The 19,805-nt window shown below is 51.0% G+C and overlaps 2 protein-coding genes and 1 long non-coding RNA gene across 8 annotated transcripts in view; 1 reads left to right on the top strand and 2 right to left on the bottom strand.

Moving 5' to 3' along the window:
- Window positions 1–1,784: 1,784 nt before the first annotated feature.
- On the bottom strand, window positions 1,785–6,639 carry B9D1 (B9 domain containing 1). The gene is made up of 7 exons (XM_072878275.1): window positions 6,527–6,639; window positions 6,144–6,212; window positions 5,920–6,031; window positions 5,754–5,850; window positions 5,219–5,281; window positions 3,852–3,919; window positions 1,785–3,663 (listed from the first exon to the last, which is right to left on the bottom strand). The coding sequence occupies exons 1-7, from the start codon at window positions 6,590–6,592 to the stop codon at window positions 3,518–3,520; spliced, it is 621 nt and encodes a 206-aa protein (XP_072734376.1). The 5' UTR covers window positions 6,593–6,639; the 3' UTR covers window positions 1,785–3,517.
- A 61-nt stretch (window positions 6,640–6,700) lies between these two features.
- LOC140659066 (uncharacterized) lies at window positions 6,701–12,163 on the top strand. The gene is made up of 5 exons (XR_012044989.1): window positions 6,701–7,159; window positions 7,490–7,771; window positions 8,803–9,049; window positions 11,096–11,201; window positions 11,846–12,163. It is a non-coding gene; the product is annotated as an uncharacterized lncRNA (long non-coding RNA).
- A 3,525-nt stretch (window positions 12,164–15,688) lies between these two features.
- Window positions 15,689–19,805, bottom strand: part of CACNA1H (calcium voltage-gated channel subunit alpha1 H) — a 260,228-nt gene continuing 256,111 nt past the window's right edge. For 5 of the 6 annotated variants that reach the window (XM_072877585.1, XM_072877586.1, XM_072877587.1 and 2 more), the window contains 2 exons: window positions 19,262–19,440; window positions 15,689–18,683 (listed from right to left, as the gene is read on the bottom strand). In XM_072877585.1, the coding sequence (XP_072733686.1) occupies window positions 17,502–18,683; window positions 19,262–19,440 (1,361 nt within the window). In that variant the 3' untranslated portion in view covers window positions 15,689–17,501. The remainder of the gene's footprint in view (window positions 18,684–19,261; window positions 19,441–19,805) is intronic. The other variant, XR_012044869.1, reaches the window with a different exon arrangement.

Here is a 19,805-nt window from a genome sequence, read left to right as displayed (position 1 = left end):
CTGCTGGGCAGCTCTCTCCAAAGCTCCTCCAGACCACGCGAGCAGAGGAGGGCTTCCGCAAAGTCCCCAACCATCTCACAGGCTTCATTTGCCTGTAACAGTCTCACTCCATTTCGATGGCCTTGAAGCCTCATCCTGTGTCAGGACACATTCTGAATAAAGAATTTTTTCCTGCCCATCTTGAATTAGGAGGTTAATGGCCAATTTCACTGTCTGGGAGAGACTTAAGCGTAACAAAACAGGAGCTGCAGTGCCAGCTGACAGCCTCGCACTGCCATCTGTGCTACAAGGGGTTGGGAACTTCAGTTTTGAATAAAAGGGAGAATGATTAACTAGTAAATGAGCAGGGTGGTTACAGCTGCCCGGAGAGGGGGCAAAAGGAAATTACTTTGAGCCTCCACTACAGCAAGGCTGGGTTTTTCTGGGTTTTGGCTGTTCTTAAAGCATGGGTTCATTGTAACCTTTAACACTAACTGCAACGAACACTTACGGGTCATAAATCCCTTCCTTATTAATGTCACCCGCTCTCGGCACCACAGTGTCGTGTCTATCTTTACTCCTCTGTCACAAGAGCAGAGATTCTCTCCAGGGTGAAACAGCTGCAAATGCTCTGCCACGCCTGAGCACCAAAGACTTAAACCAGAGACAGTTTTCCAGAAAATTATAAAGGCAGCAGCAGCAAGCCTGTCTCTGGGAGAAGAGCATGTTTATGAGAGAGATCAACAGTTGCCTCTCGGAACAAAGGAACGGCATTGAACTTGGGAAACTTACTGAAAACATCACCCCCACACATGCCCTTGTGTAAGGAGCAAACTGTGTCGGACCGAAAAGCTCCCGCAGTGAAGTGCTCACAAGCTAAACGTTAAGGCCTTGAAGAAGGTATGTGAGGTTCCTAACAAACATGCTCGAGACACTGAGGAGTCAAAAAAACCCCCCAAAAACCAACCAAACTCAGAGACAATAGGCAAAAAGCCCTAATAATGCAGGTAGCAGTGTGGGATCTGCTTATAGAGTCATGTATCTTAAATGCTCTTTTATGGAGTTTGGGGGTTTGTTTTTTTTTAAACCCTTGCTTTTCACTGTTTTCTTTTAATCTTTCCTCTGAGGGTCCCCGCAGCTTGGCCGTGAGCAGTGAAGCTGTGCAAACGCACGTGTTGGTTTTGATCGGTCTCAGTGTGGTAAGCATCCAACTACTCGTTTGAAACAGGAGCAATTCAGGAGATGGGTCGTAGTACCACCCTGCAAAGCTGCGTGTGACTAAACTCACTGCGCCCCTGTGGGCACGAAGTTTGGGCTTTACCTGGGTTTAACAGGTTTCTCATGACTAGAAACTCTTGTAGAGTTTTGCTCTAATTGGAATGGGGGCAGGTAACTGTGCTCAAGGGAAAAAAGGTATTTAAGCGGTAGTAGGTTTAATGTTTGCCTTTCAAGTATTTCAAACACAGATATTTATCCTGCTACTGTAGCTAACTGCTTCCCAAATACTTTTGAAAAAGAAACAAAATTCCTTGCACCTCCTCTGAGCCAACAGGAAATACTTATTAATTTGGATTCCAACATGACTCAGTTCAGAGATTACAACAGTTGCCAAAACAACTGGTGGAAGAGCTTTCTGGAAGTGTAAAATCAACAAAAACAAGATAGGAAAAAAGTAAGAGATGAAAAATCATCTGTAACCATGTTTGGAAAAGTATTTATAAATAGTAGAAAAGATGCTAATGCTCACAGCAAAATTACAGTGATCACATTATCTTTTCAGAAATTGTATTTATTCAGTCACGCTGCTCAGCATGAAATAATAACTCTCTCTAACTGGATGTTTTATTTGATACATGTCCTGGAGGCTCTGCCGTTCAGTGCTGTGTATTATTACTTATATTTCTACAGTTTCAAGGTCTTGGTAGTTCACTTACAGGGTGGTAACGTGTTAAGTCATTCTCACAGTCACTTCTTGGTATTTGCAGTCAAACACAAGAGATTACATGCCCAAATTTAAATACAAAAATGACTAAGCAATTAGTAATTTCCTTGTAGCATATGCTTCTTTCTCTTTTGTACCTGTAAGAATAGCAGATCTTGGATGCTTTAGGACTGAGGAACACCCATTCTGGCGCAAACAAATGAAAACTCTAGCAGTAGAAAGACAAACAAATATATTTAGACAACTGGGTTTATTCAGCCTAAAAGAAGAGCACTAACATGAGCTTAGAGGGGGATTCAGTGAAAGGCCAGGGTAAGACATCAGAGGAGAAGCTCCTCAGGCCAAGGCCCACTCTGCCCTCACGCTGCAGACATCCGAGAGCAGCACATCAGCGCTGGGGCTCCTGTCGCACACTAGTAACAACCAACATCGTTTTGGCCCTTCTCCGAGGTTACGCAATGGGAAAGAAAACCTGAGTATAGCAGACTTGAACATCACACTGTTGCTTTCTCACTGCCTTTCTTTTGATTGGAAAACCAGCTAAGGAAAGCCATCTGTGTAACGTACAGGCTGGAGGAACCTACTGAAGGGAGGCGAAGGTCCTTCCTGCTACTCCCCACTCTCCTGTGCAGCACAGTGCCTCCAATACCTGATTTGGAGCTAAATACTGCTTATGACTGCCCACATAGCTGGCTTACTGAGACTCAACTCTCTTTGCAGAGCTTTCTTTAAAGCTTATTTTTTAGTCAGTATCTGCACTTGAAATGCAATTTGTTCTACCAGAAGTCAAAACCATGGAGCAAGGATATGTTTAACACCATGGTCTCTCTAACTCCTCTAAAATAAACTGCTGTCCTTTTTTTTTTTTTTTTTCTACTTCCTGAAGCTTGATGTAGAAATAAAAATCTAGCAATGGAAGAGTCATCAGCTTGTTCTAAATGCCTCAAAAAAAAAAAGCCCTGCAAAAGCCCGGGTTGCTTCACTGAAAAATGTGGAAAGGTTTGTTTCTACAGTGCATGAGCTATTTTAATTAGTTGCACAGACTCTAAAAGACCATGTGGGATTATAAAGAAAATTGCTGTTGCTTTTGCAGAGGGAAGCACGTGGCACAGAGAAGTGCGTGTGCATTTCACTGGAACGTTTCCATATTCCCTCCTTTTTGGAAGGTGCAATAATTTCAATTTCCCATTTCTACCACAAAAAATGTTAGTAAAAAAAACTGGGTTTGCAATGATGTTTTAAACACAGGAAAACTGCTACAACTATAAACCTTCCTATTCTTTAAGTATATAAAGAGTGTACAAAAGGCTCTTATAAAAAATATGTTGTTACAGGTCTTATTTTGAGCTAGTCTGATATTACTCATAAAAATGCTAAATATTATCTGATGACATTACATAATACTTCAACCTGTATGCTTACTGAAAGGACCATACTTAGGTAATTATTCCAAAGCCTCATGGGCTTGCGTTTCTTTTGGAATAACAGTCTCCAGTGAAATTTTCTCAGTTTAGTCAGATACTCATTTCCCTTTGCCACAAAAAGCCCCAAAGCGCTTAACTTCCCTGTGAGCCTTTGAACATCTCGCGCCCGAGTTCAATACCTATGAATCCCTTCTGCAACAGGCACCAGAGAAGGGTTCTGCATGTCGCTCGGGCTCACGTCGTAGCCCAACTTCTTCATATCTTTGGTCACTACGTTGAAGGAAATGGTCACAAAGCCTTGAGATCGCACCCTCGTTACTAGAAGAAAGAAGACGTGAATAAAACTGGTGAAGAGAGGTTTTTGCATAGTTGTTGAACTCCTCACATATCCGGGTAGGACTGTTCTCAGCAGGAACAACTAGTCTTTTTTATCCACGGAAGATGGATGGCCAAGCTGCGGCCTGCTGTCATGCAAGGGCTGTGGTCAGGAGCTCCCAGGGACTTACCTTCTCTTCCTTCTCCCTGCGCTACCACTTTGGGGTCAGTAAATTCTGGACGTCTCCCTGTGAACCAACTTGGAGAAGAAAATAGAAAATAATTAATTGGATACATTCACATTCAGTGTTTAGATTTGATACAGTTCATTATACACACGTTAAAAAAAACAAAGGGGGGGTTAATGAAACTCCCAGCTTTTGTTTGCAGCACAGAGTTTTGAAGACTGATTTACTTTATTGCTGATCTGCTTTGATCAAAGATAAGTTTTGTCCCTCTAGCAAAAAAACCTGAAACCAGGTTTTTTATGTTCTATGTTATGTTATGTTAAACATAACATAACACGTTATGTTAAATCCAAGTTATTTCTGGGCTAGACAGAATCTTTCTATGACAAAGATGCTTTTGAAACTGATTACTCTTGATTTCCCAGAGAGTAATCCAGGCTTGGATTAATACCAGAGAAGCCTGGATACTTTGAATACATCAGAGGTGCACATAATACAAAAGTATACAAATTAGAGTGTAGATTCTACAAAAAGGGTATCATGAAGAGAAGAAAAGTAAATCAGTTGAATCCTGGCTGTTGGGCACAGAGATTCCCAAGCTGACTCTGACCCAAAGCGCTCGAGTACCGCAGGGCTGGCTCTGCGCAAGGGTAGGCTCTGTTGGTACAGGCAATCCACAACCAAACAATCGGCTCACAGATCATTCAGACTCTACTTAAACAACACAGTGGAAGGAAAAAACCTTAATACCCTCGGTCGCTGTGTATAGACTGCTGCTTTGGAAGGGATGTGTGTGTAAACATGACAAAGGTTACAGCAAATGCATTGCAGATGGAAAAAAAAGGTAGAACTGGGAATTGTTTTTCCATGTTCTGCCTTTGCTTTCCAGGTCGCTCTTAATGTGGCTATCCTTCACGAAAAGTCCCTAGCTACAGTAAGACTTAGGGATGGACTGCAGCACACCTCCTTAGAGTCCAGCGATGACTAAAATGCTCAGTAAAATTAGTCTAAGTAGCGCCTCTGCAAGTCACATCACTGACGTGAATCGACCTGTGGAACGCTGAGCTGCCACTCGGTGCAAGAACTCACGTACCAGCCTGCTCTGCTGAAATGAGTTCTTTTTCAAACCAACAGTGTTCAAATATGAGGATGAAAAAAAGACGAGCTAGCATTACTGCAAGCAGGTAGTTCACATGTTTTAAGAAAGCTCTTCAAAAGGCCTAGACACCTAAAAATGTGATTTTACCTACAGAACTCAAAACTATCTGGTTATGATACAAAGCATTCACACGTACGCACCAGTGAGCAGCTGGGTATACCTTTGTGACTAAGAGCAAGAAGGACTTTAAAAAAAAGTCTTTAATTATTACCTTGTAAACTTCTGCAGCCTAGATGTGGACTCTGGAACAAACATAGCGATGGTTCTTGTATGCCTAAAACAAACATGAGACGCACAGAACTTATGAAATGAACCAAACAGCACTGGCAAGGCTTCTTATGTTTATAAAGGTACCAGAATTTCAGACACATCAGACCACTGAACATCTCAAAGTGTAATACTTTCCCTCCCACAAAGAAAGGGTTTGTTTGCATAGGAAGAGCGTATCTTCCTCCATTTCCAGTGGTGGGAATGAAAGCTTAGCCTGTGCTGAGAGTGACGGGGCAGAGGTAACGTACTGCGCTTCATGCTTGGGCTTTCTACGTGCCAGTTTTGACTTTGCAGTTGTCTACAGGATTATCAAAAATTATTTGATAACCAGGGGCTGCTGCTAGAAAATCCATGCTCTTTGTACCAAACGGACAAGACACGGTAAGGAGATATGGGAATATTTTTGTTTCTGAAACAACATAGTAACTGGAAAAAAAATCTCCATTTCAGTCCTGAAAGACAGGTTGTCACCTCACCTTCCGGGTGTGAAGGGAACATGAACAGCTCCATAACCTCTGACCACATCGTTTCCAAAAAAGTCAGGTCCGTAGACGCTCACTACAATCTGCGGCCCTGCAAAGGAAGCGGGTGTGAGAGGGGTGCCTGGTCTGCGAGCTGGATCCCACCACCCCCAGCACTCACAGCCAGACGGGTTGGTGCTCTTGAAGGTAATGTCGATGGGGAAGTTCCAGACGAGAGTGGTGGGCGCGACGTCGCTCTTGGAGGTGATCTGGGAGATGCCCTCCTCCAGGCCCTGTGGGGAGAATGTGGCGTGAGCCAGGGGCCTGCACTAAGCCCATTACAGACATGCTGCCGGGGGGCCTGGCGGGCAGGCTGGGTTTCAGGGGTGCACAGTGGGGCCTTACCGCTGTGGGAACCCAATCTTGGCCGTAGACGAAGCAGAACTTGCAGTAGAGGTCGTCAAATCCGGGGAACTGTGTGAGAGAGAGGCCGTCTTGGTGGGGAATTACTGGGACTGGGGGCCAGCCCGAGTCACTGGGCCGAGGGCAGCCTGCAGCACCATGACTAAGAGCCAGCCCGCGTTACTTGGGTCGGGGCCGAGGCCCAGCCCGCCCTACTGGCACCCGGGCGGAGACAGGGCTGCGTTACGGGACCGAGGACCGAAGCAAGGCCGCGTTACTGGGGCCGCGCTGCTGCGGCCCAGGCCGGGCTGTGTCGCGGGGGACCGGGCTCCCCGCCCCGCTGGGGGCCGGCGGGGCCCCCCCAGGGCCCGTCGCGGCGCGCTCACCTGCCCGCTCTCGATCTGCCCGTTGACCGCCAGCAGGAAGACGCTGGGGCTGCCGGCGGCCGCCATGGCGCCGGGCGCGGCCTGCCCCGTTGCTAGGGGCCGCGCTCCGGCCGTTGCCATGGATACGGACGGCGCGGCGGCGGGGACAGACTTCCTGGGCGGACGGCGCTTCGCGGAGCTCCCGCTCTGAGGGGGCTCCCCGCCTCCCGAACGCGGGCGGATCGCCCCAAAACGCGGGCAGCCTCCCCCGGGGCCCAGCCGTACCCCCCCTCCCCGGTGCGGGCCGTGCCGCCGGCAGCGCTGCTCCCCTCACCCCCATGGCCGCCCCACCAGGCCTGAGGGGCTGGGGCTGAGGCCCGCCGGCCGCTCTCCCTGTTTATTCTTCATACCACCTGATATTTTGAACTTTCTAGATTTTTTTTTTTTTTTAATATTAGCCTCTATCAACCCCAGTAAGCTCTTTTTAAAGAGCAGCCAGGGGACGGGGGCCTCGTCCCGGTAGCAGGCGCCGAGGACATGGCCACTAGATGTTGCTGCCGGCTGGGCCGAAGCAGCTCCGTCCGCTCGCGGGCGAGGGCCAGAGCCACGAGGTGTTCTCCAGGGAGGAAAAGCGTTTGGGACCGGTGGGAAATGGTGCGTTTTGTGGTCTCCGGAGGGTTGCCCTCGCAAGCCACGCTGGTGTGAGGAGAGGGCGAGGCCGGCCGGGTCCTTAGCGTCCCGCAGCGAGGTGATGATTCCCCCGGCCTTACGGCAGCAAGCCATGCCTCGATAACGCCGTTGTCGGGATGTGGCTGCACATGCTGTGGGAAGGGGAGGAAATGGGATTGTGCTGGTTTAATTAGCCTGCTCTAATTAAAAGGAGGGGGTGAATTTTGTGTGTAAACAAGGCAGATGAACGCGCTGAGGCTCTGCAGAGCTGAAACTGCTGAAATCTGCTGACCAGGTCTTGCTGTTTCCCCACAGAGGCCACGACGTGACGGTGCTGGCCCGGCTGGGCCGCGGTCGTGCCGCCACTCACGCCAGGAAGCTTCACTGCCCACGCACATGTCAGCGCCGCAGAGGCTCGGCGGCTCGGCCACCATCTGCTGCGGTTCATCCCTTCGCCTCCTTTCTGCATCCTGGACAATGCTCCCCTCCTTGAGAGCGATCCGGGGGGCATTTGATTGCTGCCAGACCCTCTGGGGAAGGATGGGAGGAATGAGGGAAGCCCCGGCTCGGCCTCTGTTTGGGTTTCCCGTGCTGTGGGTGAGTCAGAGACCTTTCACACATGGGCTGAGCAGAGGTGCACACTAGCACGGCTGGGACAACGCCTCAGTCCTTGTCCTCATCCGCTAGCTCCATTTTATCTCCCTTCTGGCAGAGCTGGTGGAGATGGCTTTGCTGCTTTGGCTCTCTACAGTGCCACACAGTGGACTATTCATTGCAGGTGTCTTTCCTTAAGGCAAAGGGACACCCCAAGATACCCCCTCTTCTGTTGAAAGGGGTGGTGTGTAAGTAAGTAAACCACCATTACACTCCGTGCTGAAAAATACCTTCCATGTTCCAACTGATGTATTCTCTGTCAATACCTATTTCAACTCGGTTTTCCAGGTTTTATTTGAGGTTGTTTTGGTTTGTTTTTTTTTTTAACATTCAGCAAACAAATCTGGCCAAGAGAAGAATGGGAGAAAAGCAGGAGGGATGGGAGGCAACGGCTGAAATTTTATCCTTTCTCCCCTGCCCCTCAGAAATGCTTCAGAGAAAATAATTCATTTGAACTGAAAATTATCGAGGGGAAATAAAACCATTCTCGACCAGCTGTCTGATGCAGCTAGCAAGGCTGTTTAATTAACACTTTATTTGGCTACCAGCTACCTCAGAGCTAGCTCAGAGCCAATTTAAGGATTTTTTTTTTTTTTTTTTCCTGCCTGGCAAGTAATATACAGCTGCTGGAGGAGTTAATATCAGCACTGGGAGACCTTCCCCATGACAGAGGGAAGGCAGCAGGGTTATTCAGCAGCTATGAGTCATCTGTACTTGCTTGTGGAAGGACTCTGTCCCCTCCCAGTCATAACGAGACCTTTTTTTCTTTCCTCCCTTGCATGCCAGTCTTGTTCTAATTAGCTGCATTTTTAATCTTTGTGAGTAGAATGAAATCCCAAGCAAGGAAGCGTTTTTACCCTGCTGGAAAACTTAATGATCCATCAGAGAGTTTGATTTCCAAGCATAATGAAAACTTATGGATCGCGGGGACTCCATGGGTGTTATTTAATGATGTTGCTATTTCTCTTGGCCAGGTAAAACATTCACCTCTTCTCTCGGACTTGCCCTGACCCTGTGATATGTGAAGGGACTAACGGGAAGCCTCCCTGGGGCATTTGGGGCCACAGCCGTTCTTGCGGGGAGGAAGGGCACTCGCCTGCTGCTTGCTGACTTGCCATCCCTTGCAGATGCTGTGCCCACGTCGGGTCCTGGCTCCAGAAGAACGACTCCTGGTCTAGTGAGCGCACCGGTGTCCCCTTAGCACTGACCTCCGAGCGCAAGGCATGTTAAACAGCTAAGGGAATTATGTTTTCTTCATTCCCAGAAAGAGCCAGGGGCTGGAAAAATCCAAATTGCTTGGAGCTCTGTCACTAAGAGTTCCTGAATCAAGCTGACGTACCTTGACCTGACTCCCAGAGCCGAAGAAGCTGCCTCGCTCCCGGGGCGATGGGCTCCTGGGGAGGCCGGGGTGCTCTCGGAGGGGTTTGTGTGCCGTCGCCGTCTGTTTCCACAGGGATTGACTCCGCACGTTGCGTGGGTGAGGGCTGAGCTAACCCTCGGGAGTGGGGGAGCGGGTGAAGGCTCTCCTTTTCCTGGGAGAAGCTGTCCGGCACTGGCCCCATGACGTAGGGCGATACAGCCGGTGGTGTGTACCTCGTACCATGCCTGTTGCCCATCACCCCATCTCTGGGCTCCTTCGGCGTAATGGCAATAGCAGTAGGAGAGGCCTTGATGTGAGTGGCAGATCCGGGCGCTGCTGCTTGCTGCTGCCTGGGAGAGCGAGCGCTTAAAAGTCCTGTGCTGCAGGGAGCTACCCAGAAAGCAGGTACTTTGTCACCATTACATTTTCGAGTATGATTAAACCAGCCCCGGGGCTGATTCATTGCTTCCAACAGGCGCTTGGGGAAGGTGGGTGAGACAGAAATGACAATACAGTGGCACAGCAGAAAAGTTTATTTTTAATCCCAAGTATTTACGATCAACACCTGCTAAATGGCCAGCGAAATACATTTTATGGTGTCATTAATCTGCAATAAACCAGTTTTATTTTTAGACTGTTTGCACAACATTGCCAGCCTGACTCAGCCCTGCCTGCGTTTTATCTCTGCGAGGAGGCTGCAGAGAGCTTCCCTGCCCTTTGTCTTAACAGCCTTTTGCTTCTGTGCTCAGCGCTCTTCCCACCTGCTGCTCAAAGCAAACGGCATGGAAGGAGGGTGTTCTCATAACACCAAACGACATATCAGAGGAGGGTATTCTTGCTGTAATTCTTGCTGAATATATTTACCCAGAGATTTATTTTGGTGGGAAGGTAATTGGGCGAAGATAGGCGGGGCGAACTTTTGCGTTACGTGTCTGAACGCTGCGAGCCGGCCGGGAAATGAGACCCAAGGGGTTGTGGCTGCACCAGGAGGGTCCCTGTCACCCTGGGCACAGCGAGGAGGGAGCTTTGCCGTGACGGGGACACACACTGCGCTTTGTAACCCAGGCCAGGTGTGAACCTGAGGAGACTCGCTCCATCCTCAGCCCACGCATGTTTTACCAATATCCCCCCCGAGCAGAAAAGCAGGGCAAAAAGCCAAAGCAGACGTCGCAATATTCAGTATTCTGCTCCCCTCGCTACGCTGGGTAATTTAGCAGGTTGGGGTCCGGCTCTGACAGGCCCCTGCCCGTGTGGCCGCCAGCCCTGCGCCGGGCAGGGCACCGCTGGGTACGGGAGGTGTGGCTGCCAAGGAGCTGCGAAACGGCCGGTCTTCTATGAAGAATTAATTTGTATTGGAACTTGTTACCATTTGTGAGATTTTTTTATTTTTTTTTTTAATGAGGAGAATTAATTAGTACCTCAGTCTGAGCCAGTCAGAATAAATTAATATGCAGGCAGGAAGGGGGAGAGGGCGAGGAGGACCGGAGAAGCTGGTTCCCAGCGGGGCCATCGGATTCAATCAGGGCGTAAGGAATAAGAGCAATAATCAGGCCCTGGGGAGAGGAAGGCGGGGGGAAGTGAGCTCCTTCCTTTGCCGGACACGAGCCCTCCTGCTCGTCAGCTACCTGCCCCGGCAGTGGCTGCGTTTTCGGGGCATGACTCGGGTGGGAGAGCTGCTCTCTGCTTGTGCATCAGCGGCAAACCCTGGAGACGTTGCCACGGGCCTTCGGCAGCTTGTGCCTCTGAGTGGGGCAAAGCAGAATTAAAAATAAGCTGTTCCAGGGGATTTCAATCAAATATTCAAATAATTAATCTGGTTTCTTTCCCGTGGTGTGACATAATGAGGGTTGCTGGTATTTTCTCTTTCCCCATGAAGAGATCTTTTTTTTTTTTTTCCCACTGAATAGTCCAATGGCCACAGCTGGAAAAAAACCCCAACCTTGACCGTGAGCGAACACAAGCAAAGGGTCCTGGCACGAGGAGCAGCCCAGCCTGGTCACAGCCCGAGCCTGGGTATGAAACCCTCCTGGGGACATTGCCGCACGCATCAGTGTCGAACCAGGGAGTACGTCTGGGCCGCTGCACGTCCGTCAGCCCGGAGCAACCCCTCTGCACCCTCCCAGCCTCTGCAGAGAGCTCGCACCGGGGATGGCCCCGCTGAAAGGGCTAAAACCCGTCGTGGGCAACACGGGGCTGCCTATGTTAACACCGTTTTGCTGGAAGACAATCGAGCACCCACCTGGCGTGAGCTTGAGTTATTCCAGGGCCCCAACAGGACTGCAGCTGATAGACGTGCTGAGTTGCTTAAAAATAAAAAGACACGGAGAGTTCAGCCCCTCAGACTGTGCTGCTGGCGCTCAGGCTCCGGCAGGCTGCACTAAAACGTCTCATTATCCCCCTTGTAGGGAAGATGAGATGGCCCCAGCCATTAAAACACAGCCACGTATTTAAAGCTTAATAGGGAAGGTTTAATGGATAAAGTCAATTTAATTATTCATCCTAAGAAAGCTTGTACAAATATCAAATGCTTATTAGTATTCACGCAACCTGTATGATCTCGCAACACCGACAGATTAAAGGTTTTATCTAATTGCACTGGGGATGGATTCAGATTTCGTTGGGGTTGGGGTTTTTTAATGCTTTTTTTTTCTCCCCAGCCTGACAAAGAGAATTTCAGATCGACGCCATCTGAGATTTAACCTTGAAGCTGAGACCATCTGAAGGCTCTTCAAGTCACTTTGTGATGGTTTCCTCTGCCCCTTCCTCAGCACGGTGGTTTGTAACCCTCGTTTGATCCCCGCTCCTCAAAGGCTGCCGAAGCGGCTCCGGGCAAGCCCAGACCGACGCAGCGCTGCCGTCTCTGCGGGCTGTGGTTTTGCTGAAACGGAGAGCGGTGGGGCAGAGTCTGGCTGACAAATGGACGCGACTGAATTGTCATTAAAAATGCAAACTAGAAATCGATCCAATTAAATAATAATGACTTGCATTTACCCGGTGCTTTTCACTTCCGATCTTAAACAACGCAACCCTCGCAGACAGCCTGGTGGAAATTGCTTAACACTGCAGAGATTCAATCAGCAGGAACATTGACGCCGGGCGATGTTAAGCCTTTTCTCTGTGCAGTTGGTCATGGCCAGGTTTGGGCCGAGGACCCAGCTCTGGGAGCTCGGGGGTTTTGTACCTGTACGTCCAGGTGACCGTCCCCGAAAGAGGCATCGGGGAACAATTCACGGTCACTATCTGGTCTTAGAAAATTCAGTCGGAGCTTGACTCTCCCCGCACTGCCAGGATGTTCCTGCAGGCTCGCGGAAGGAGTCGTTATGGGTCCTGCTGAGCTGCCACACGTTTGGGAACGTGTGGCTTTGTCAGAGGGGACAGGCAAGGCCCCCCTGCCCCCTGCAGCCACAGTGCAAAGTCTCGTAGCAGTCCCCGAGGTGACGTGGGCTTCCCTGCGCCGTGGGGATGGAGACCTGTGGGGAAGGAGGGAGCGGGGGCCTGGCTGGGCCGGGGGGGGGGCGTCCACACGTACCGGGAGGCGTCACTGGGCCGTGATGAACGCCTCGGCCTTGGGACTGGTACCTGCAGGAAGGAGAGGAGGGTCCCGAAGCCACACGGCACGTTCAGACGCTCTTGGCTGGGAACTTCTGGTCTGCTGCAGGTGAGCGAGTTCCCTGTGGTCTGACGCACAGTAAAGACTTGCACCCTGGCTTCAGAGCGACAGTGACATCCCCATCAGCGTCCCCACCATCTTCTTTACTCTACAGAGTAGGGTTTTGCATCCAGCAAACTAGAAAAGACACCTTATCTTCACTAATTGCTCTCAGTACCGGGGTCTTGCCTTGTCCTTCCTTCCCGCTTTTGCGAGAGCCTGATCCGTGTCCCCAGACCCCAGGGATGGTCTCAGCGGGTGCCCGGGGCAGACGTCATGGCTGTGGGGCCATCCTGGGGGGACGGCTGCATCCCACGGGCAGCTGCGGTGGGAGGCTGCCGCCGCAGGAAGGCTGTGCCGGGGAGGTCGGGTCTCTGGGAGGGGATGAGCCTCGCCAGCTGTCCAAAGGCAGCAAAAGCCCATTAAATCCCTTCTCCTTTTGGCTGGAGCAGCTCTGAACCTGCGGGTCCCAGCAGAAGCTCGTGCCTGGAGTAAGGGTGATGTCTTGGTGCCCCACACCTTGCAGGAGGGACGTCGTGGGATGGAGACCGTATCCCAGTCTTGGCAAGCTGCCTCTACTTTGACTGAGCTCAGAAATAAGAAAGAAAAGGTTATTTTGCTCTGCTGATGCCCCTGAGCCGAGGCGTTTCGTACCTGAGAGCAGAGCTGTCGTCGTGGTATGGATCGGGAGAGTGGAGACCCATGGTGTGTCCTCGCCATGCCGCCAACAAACTGCCAGCCTGGGCCGACCTCTTCATGGGTCTGACGTTTCATTCCTGGGTTTTTGCCTGTGGGATCCCCTGTGCTTGGCTGAGGCAGGGGGAAAGAGTCCTGGGAAAGGGCCGATTCCCCAGGAAAGAGCCCTGGGAAGGGAGCAGCCCAACCCCAGCGCTCCTGAAGCCACCGCAAGCTGTGACCATGGGCAGGGAAAGCCTTTTTGTAACCTTTGTGCTTCACACTCCTGCTTGGAATTAAATGGGCTGATTTAGGCTTATTTTTAGCCTGATAAAGCACAAGTTTGAAAAAAAAAAAAGAAGCTTCTAACAGCAGAGGTTCCTGCCTCAAATTGGCTTTTTGTTTCCTTGGCTGGAAACCCCTGGTTGGGAAGGCGACATGTGGCAGAGAGAGATGGGATTTGGAGAGACACCTCTGCTCCGGCAATGTGGGGCAGCACTGTCATTCCCACGGCTCATCCATCTGCTGCAGATGGAGCGTGGATGCAGCTCGCACCCCTCTGCAGTGCCTCAGACCCCCGTGGATTTGGAAAGACGCTTTGGAAAGGCGATGGGAAAAGGCTCTTTCCCTTTGTCCCCACTCCAGAGCAGCAGGAACAAATACCTTCTAAATTTGTTCCTTTTTAAAAAAAAAAATTATAATTGAAATTTAAAAAAAAAGGGAGACTTTCCCTCCTCTGCTCCCCCCTGGCAGCAGGGCAGCTCCCCTGGAAGAGCTGCCTGACTTTCCTATGATTGCCTGCGGCATCCCGGGGCTGTGCCGGGCCAGGGCTCCTCTTGCCAGCGCTTCACCGGGCTTTATTCCCACCGTTGTAATAAACCCCTTCTCCAGTGGCAGTTTGCTCAAAGCTCCTACGCCACGAAACGTGTTGGTTTTAACAAATTACCTCTTTACAAAGGAGATGGTTCATAACATAAACCCCACCCCCAGCACTTGCTGTGTATTTTGGGTGTTCTCCACTGGTTTCTCCCGCACCTCCAGCTGCAGCCGCCCTGCGCTCCCGCCGCAGCGGAGCAAGAGACGCCTGTCCTGTCCCGTCCCATCCTGATCCTCATCCTGGCTGGGTGACAGGCAGAGGGAGCACCTCTTCTTTTCCTCCCTTTACATTTCTGCCAGCATAAAATAGCCCCTTGGCTGCTTTTTAGCCTCATTTAATGCACTCCAGGCTGCGGTTGCTGCTACAAAATCAAGGCTTTTGGTACCTGGATCTCGATGTACCCAATATTCAGCCATCTCACACAGACGTGGTGCTGGCCCACGGCTTGGGGCCCGGGTGGACGCCCGAGCAGAGCCAGGACCAGGGGCCACAGGAGCAAATCTCTGAACTCGTTCCCGACACGCTGCCATGGCCTCAAGCCCTTCCAACTTGTTCCGCAAGCCACCGCTCTGTCACCATGCAGGGAGTTAGCAGCAGCAGCCACCAGCCGCGCCACCCCACGGCGAGAGGCTTTTCCTCCAGCTCTGGGGCACCGAGAAGGGGATCTGGGTGCAGGGGATGCCGCCTTTCCCAGCAAAGCTCAGTAATTACAGCGGTAAGTAACACCACGAGCAGCTGTGCGGTGCAGCCTCCCCCTCCGCCGAGGGACACACCGGGGCGTCCCACGCGCCTCCAGGCAGGATTCAGCCCAGCGCAGGGGAATTCACCTCCCCTCCTTTCCAGTCTGCTGCTTAAACTGCAACGAAAGGAGTTTGCCATCGTCCCCAAAGCGCTATTAATAATTACTTTTATGGCGCTTTTCTGGAATTCCTTGCTATCCCACCGAGACGGAATAATTATTTACAATAATCCTAAATGACTCTTAATTACAGCGGCGCAGGTGCTCGGAGGCAGCCGGCACGAAGCCGCTCGACATATGGAGGCTCCTGTGCGAAGTGAGGGATTCGCCGAGCAGCACTGTTGGAGCCGAGTGGGAGGTGGGACAAGCTCCAAATGCCAGCGGGGAAGGGGACGGTCTGGCCACATTTAGGAAAGGTTTTAGGGGACGCCGAGCTCCAGGAGTGGGATGGAGACCTTCGGGCCGGGCTGCGGGCAGCGGGACCCGCCGGCTGGACACGATGCGCTGGAGCGGGGCTCGGCATCCCGGCTACGCCCGGCCCTGCGGCACAAAGTCAGGCCACGCTTCCAGTTTATACAGTTTAATACATGTGAAACAAGATACATTTCCTTTTGAGTAATGAATGCATAAATAACAGAAGATATATGTGAATGCATAAATATGAGGCGGCATGGAACGAACCAAACAAAAACGCTTGTTTTAATTTTTTTTTTTCCCCTGTATGTCTTTTCGCTGCCGCTGCCCGGCGCTCGGGCTGATGGCGCGTCCTCACGACGGACTCGTTGCTGCTCTTATTTAGCATCAGCTTTCCATGGTGAAGCTGTCCCACGGTGAGAGGGCCTGGATGAGGGGTGGGGAGGGGACAGGGACCAGAGGCTAAAAAAGAAAAATCAACCCCAAAACTGAAAAAAAAAAAAAAAAAAAGAAAAAAAGTGGTGTTAACGGGTGACCTGAATTCCTCTAGAGGCTTCGCAGTCGGAGCCGGCGATGGAAGGGCCTTGGGAGGCGAACGCGTCCACGTGTGGGTGCAGGGGGTGCGGAGGGAAGCCCGACAGAAAGAGTGCAAATGGGACGGTTACGGCTACCACCGAGGTTTCGAAGGCATTCTGCTATGAGGAGGACAAATCATTAGCTTAAATGCTCACAAAGAACATCACCTAAGACAGCTCTTTATACCTTTACATACTGTATCAATAATTTACTTTGAACTGCAGTAAACAAAATACATTTCTTAAATAATTTACTATTTATTTGTTTTGTTTTTTTTAATCTCTCTGTAAATTTAACTTTTTCCTTTTTTTCATCTTTTTTTTTCTTTGTAACACAAGAAACCGTGTTTGTGCATGTTAGTTCAGATTATTGCAACATTTAACCTGAATTTCAGTTAAAAAAAGGAAAAAAAAAAAGCAACAGGACAGTTGTACAGACAAGAAGAATGAATAACTTATTATTGCACTGGCTACAATTCAGTAGTGATTTGGTTTTTTTTCTGTTGTTAGGACAACCTCTAAAGTACAAAAGAAAAATGAGAGAGACGTCTAAAGCATCAGCTGTGAAAAGAAGCTGGTGGGATGATGGTGGAGGGAAGGAGAGGAAAAAAAAAAGGAAAGCGAAGAAAGAAGAGAAACATTTGGAAAACGAACGGTCGTAATAATTAGTTCCACATAAAACCCAAGGAAACACCACCCAGTTGCGGAGTCACATGTAATGCAAAAAACAGTATTGTTTCTCTATAAAAATATGTGCATTATGAAGAGAGAGTTTTTGTGGGTATTTTTTTTTGTCTTTTTTCCTTGTTTTGTATCTCACAAATACATTATTTCTATTTATATAACTGCTGATATACAGACAATGTACAGCTCCCATCTCCTGGGCACTCCCGCGTAACGTGACATCTCTAAAAGGTGCCTTGTTAAAAGTTGAGCATCTTTAAAAAAACAAAACCAACAAAACAACAAAACCCAAAGAGAATCCCCCAAATCCCAACCGCCACCACCTCGAACCCGAATCAATGTGATTGAGGCCACGGAGGGGGGTGGGAGGAACGAAGCAACCCCCTGCATCGACTCCACCTTCCCTGTAGAAAAGAAACCCCCAAACCGCTTTGCAAATCCTCTCCCCCCACCCCGAAACCCGTCACCGTGTCGTCCAGCCGTTTGTTTGGTTTCTTTTTCTTTTTAATTTTTTTCTTTTTTTTTTTTTTTTTGTGGTTTTTTTTTGCAAACCTCCACAGCGCTTAAGAACAAGTGACTGCGAGAAAGGAAAAAAACAAGAGCAGCCACTCACGTACCTGTGGCCGCTCAGTCCCTTCGGTTTGGAAACCCACATTGGTGTCAAGCCCTTGAGACCCCCCCGCTCCCCCCTCCCAGAAAGCTATACTGGGTCATCTACGTCTTCTTCTGTTGCAACAGTCACCGGGACCAAGTCCTGCTTCCGGAGGGGGCTCTTAGCAATGCCCAGGAGCTCTTTGCTTTTCTCGGTGTTGCTCCACTGAGTTTTTAAGTGATCCGGCTTTTTCAGTTCGGAGGCGGCGGGGTCCGGCCGGGAGTCCATGGAGGCCGGCGTGGACTGACCACTGTCCAGGAGGAGATCTGAGAGGCTGCTCAAGGAGCTGCCGTCCGACTGCTCGAAGGAGAAGTTGGGGATGGTCAGGTGCTCTCCGCGGCATGGGGGCTGGCCCCGGCGCTCCGCTTTGGGGGCCGGCTCCCCGGGCTGGCTCTCCGCGAGCTCCAGGGACTCTCTGTAAGCCGGGAACTCGCAGGATGGGGTCCTTCGCCGCAGCATGCTGTTCTCAGAGGGTTTGGTGCGCGAGGCCGCCCCGCTGTCGTCCTCCATGGGAGGATCTATAGAAATGCAGGGCGGGCTCATCTTCTTCTTCCTCCGGGCTCCGTGGATGTACTCAGACTCCGTCTGGATGTGGGCAGGGGTCCGCTGCTTTTCCTCGGCAGGGTCCTCAAAGCTACAGTTCCCATCGCTGATGGAGGGGCAGATCTCGATGGAGTGCCGCCTTTGGTCATCTGCCCAGCTGGGCTTGTTGAGGAAGCCCTTCGTATCGATGCTGTAAAACTTCTTCAAGTCCTTCTCCTTGCTGCTGCCCCCGGAGAGGCTGGTTGTGCTGCAGTTCTTGAGGGGCACTGGAGATGGGGCCGGGGAGATGAACGGCGAAGTTGAGCGGCTCCCAGCGTCCGAGTGCTCCCCTCCCCAGTCTTTGGCCGAGCTGTTGATGTGGCGAACCTCCTCGTCAGCCAGGTCGGAGGACTCGAAGAGGCGGCCCTCGGGGCGGGGAGGGCTGCCGCTGGGGCTGGGCGGCCGGCTGGGGACACCGTGCTGGCCGCAGGTGTGCTTCCGTGTGAGTGTGCTGGGGTGCCGATGCGGGGAGGACGGGGGGGAGCACGGGGGGGTGCCCGGGAGGGAGGCAGCCGTGGGATGGAGCGGGCTGGGGCTGAAGGTGCTCTGGGGCTGCTTTGTTGACGGTAGCGTCTCTCCAGGCTCTGCTTGCAGGCTGTCCTTGCGGTCCCGAGTCTGCCCGTCCACGGACTCCGTTCGAATGGCCTCCTGGAAGGTGACGAGAGAGAGATGGGAGCCTGGGGACCTGCCGGGCCGGCGGCACTTCCAGTGATGAAACATGGCACATGGCAGAACGGTTGGTGGGTCTAACGCACCCCGCACCACCCCATCCCTGCCCTGTTGCGCCAGCCCCCATCAGACCCTCACTGTACAAGCAGACCCAGAGCCTACGTGTCCAGGGCTTGTAGCTGCTGGATCTTTCTGCACGGTCTTGGTCTTGCTCTAGCACCAAATCCTGAGTCAGTGCAACCTGTCTAAAGTGACACAGTGTAGGGCTGACTGCAGGCTTCTCACAGCACTGGGAAAACTGAATTGGGCATCTTCTCTCTATTCTTTCATAGAACATACATCCACAAAGATAAAAGTAGGTAAAAAGGGCCTTCCGCTGAGTGTCACTTGCTGAGACTGGAGTATATTAAAATTTATGGCACCAGAAACGTTTTATTCTAAAAAGGGGAATTCTACTCTCAGCTCCAAGAAATGAAACCCAAGAGGGGATTGGAAAAGAAGGGAAGGATGCAGGTGACTACAAAGGAGTTTACCCCTGCAGGCTCTTGGCCTCTCACCTGTCTGCAGAGCAGCTTGTTGAGAGTAGGAGATCGCGGTGTGACGTGGGGAGGAAGGATCTTCCAGCGATGGCGGCCTTCGTGGTTGGGAGAATGGACTGCCAGCTGGAGGGACTCCGCTGGGACTCTCAGAGAGGAACATGTTCCCACGGGCTGGGAGCGGATGGAGGTGATGGACCCTAGGAAACAGAGAGCAGTCACTACCACCGCTGGCGTCGGGGCTGTGAAGGTTTGAGGCAGAACCGGTGCCCACAGACTCCTCCAAATGCAGGAGGGGAAAGGAAAAGCCTATCTAGTCTGGCTGAAATCCCAAGCCTCAGCATAAACCTCGGGCAGTGCCAGGATTAAAAACCAGGCATCCCTTGTCCTGTCTCCTGCTTTTAATACTAGGCCATATCTCATCAGGATGGCAAGGAGGTTACAGATGAAGTCTCCTCTGCAATTCCACAGCATTGCATGTGGCTCTACCCGCTCCGGGATATCGCCTGTTACAAACTTTATGCTCATAGCCTCTATTTTCTGTTTCAGGTAACAGGACTCTTCT

The sequence above is a fragment of the Ciconia boyciana genome, chromosome 13 (genome assembly GCF_034638445.1).
Source record: "Ciconia boyciana chromosome 13, ASM3463844v1, whole genome shotgun sequence".
Lineage (NCBI taxonomy): Eukaryota > Metazoa > Chordata > Aves > Ciconiiformes > Ciconiidae > Ciconia > Ciconia boyciana.
The sequence above is the reverse complement of the archived record's forward strand: the minus strand, read 5'-3'. Positions and strand labels throughout refer to the sequence as shown.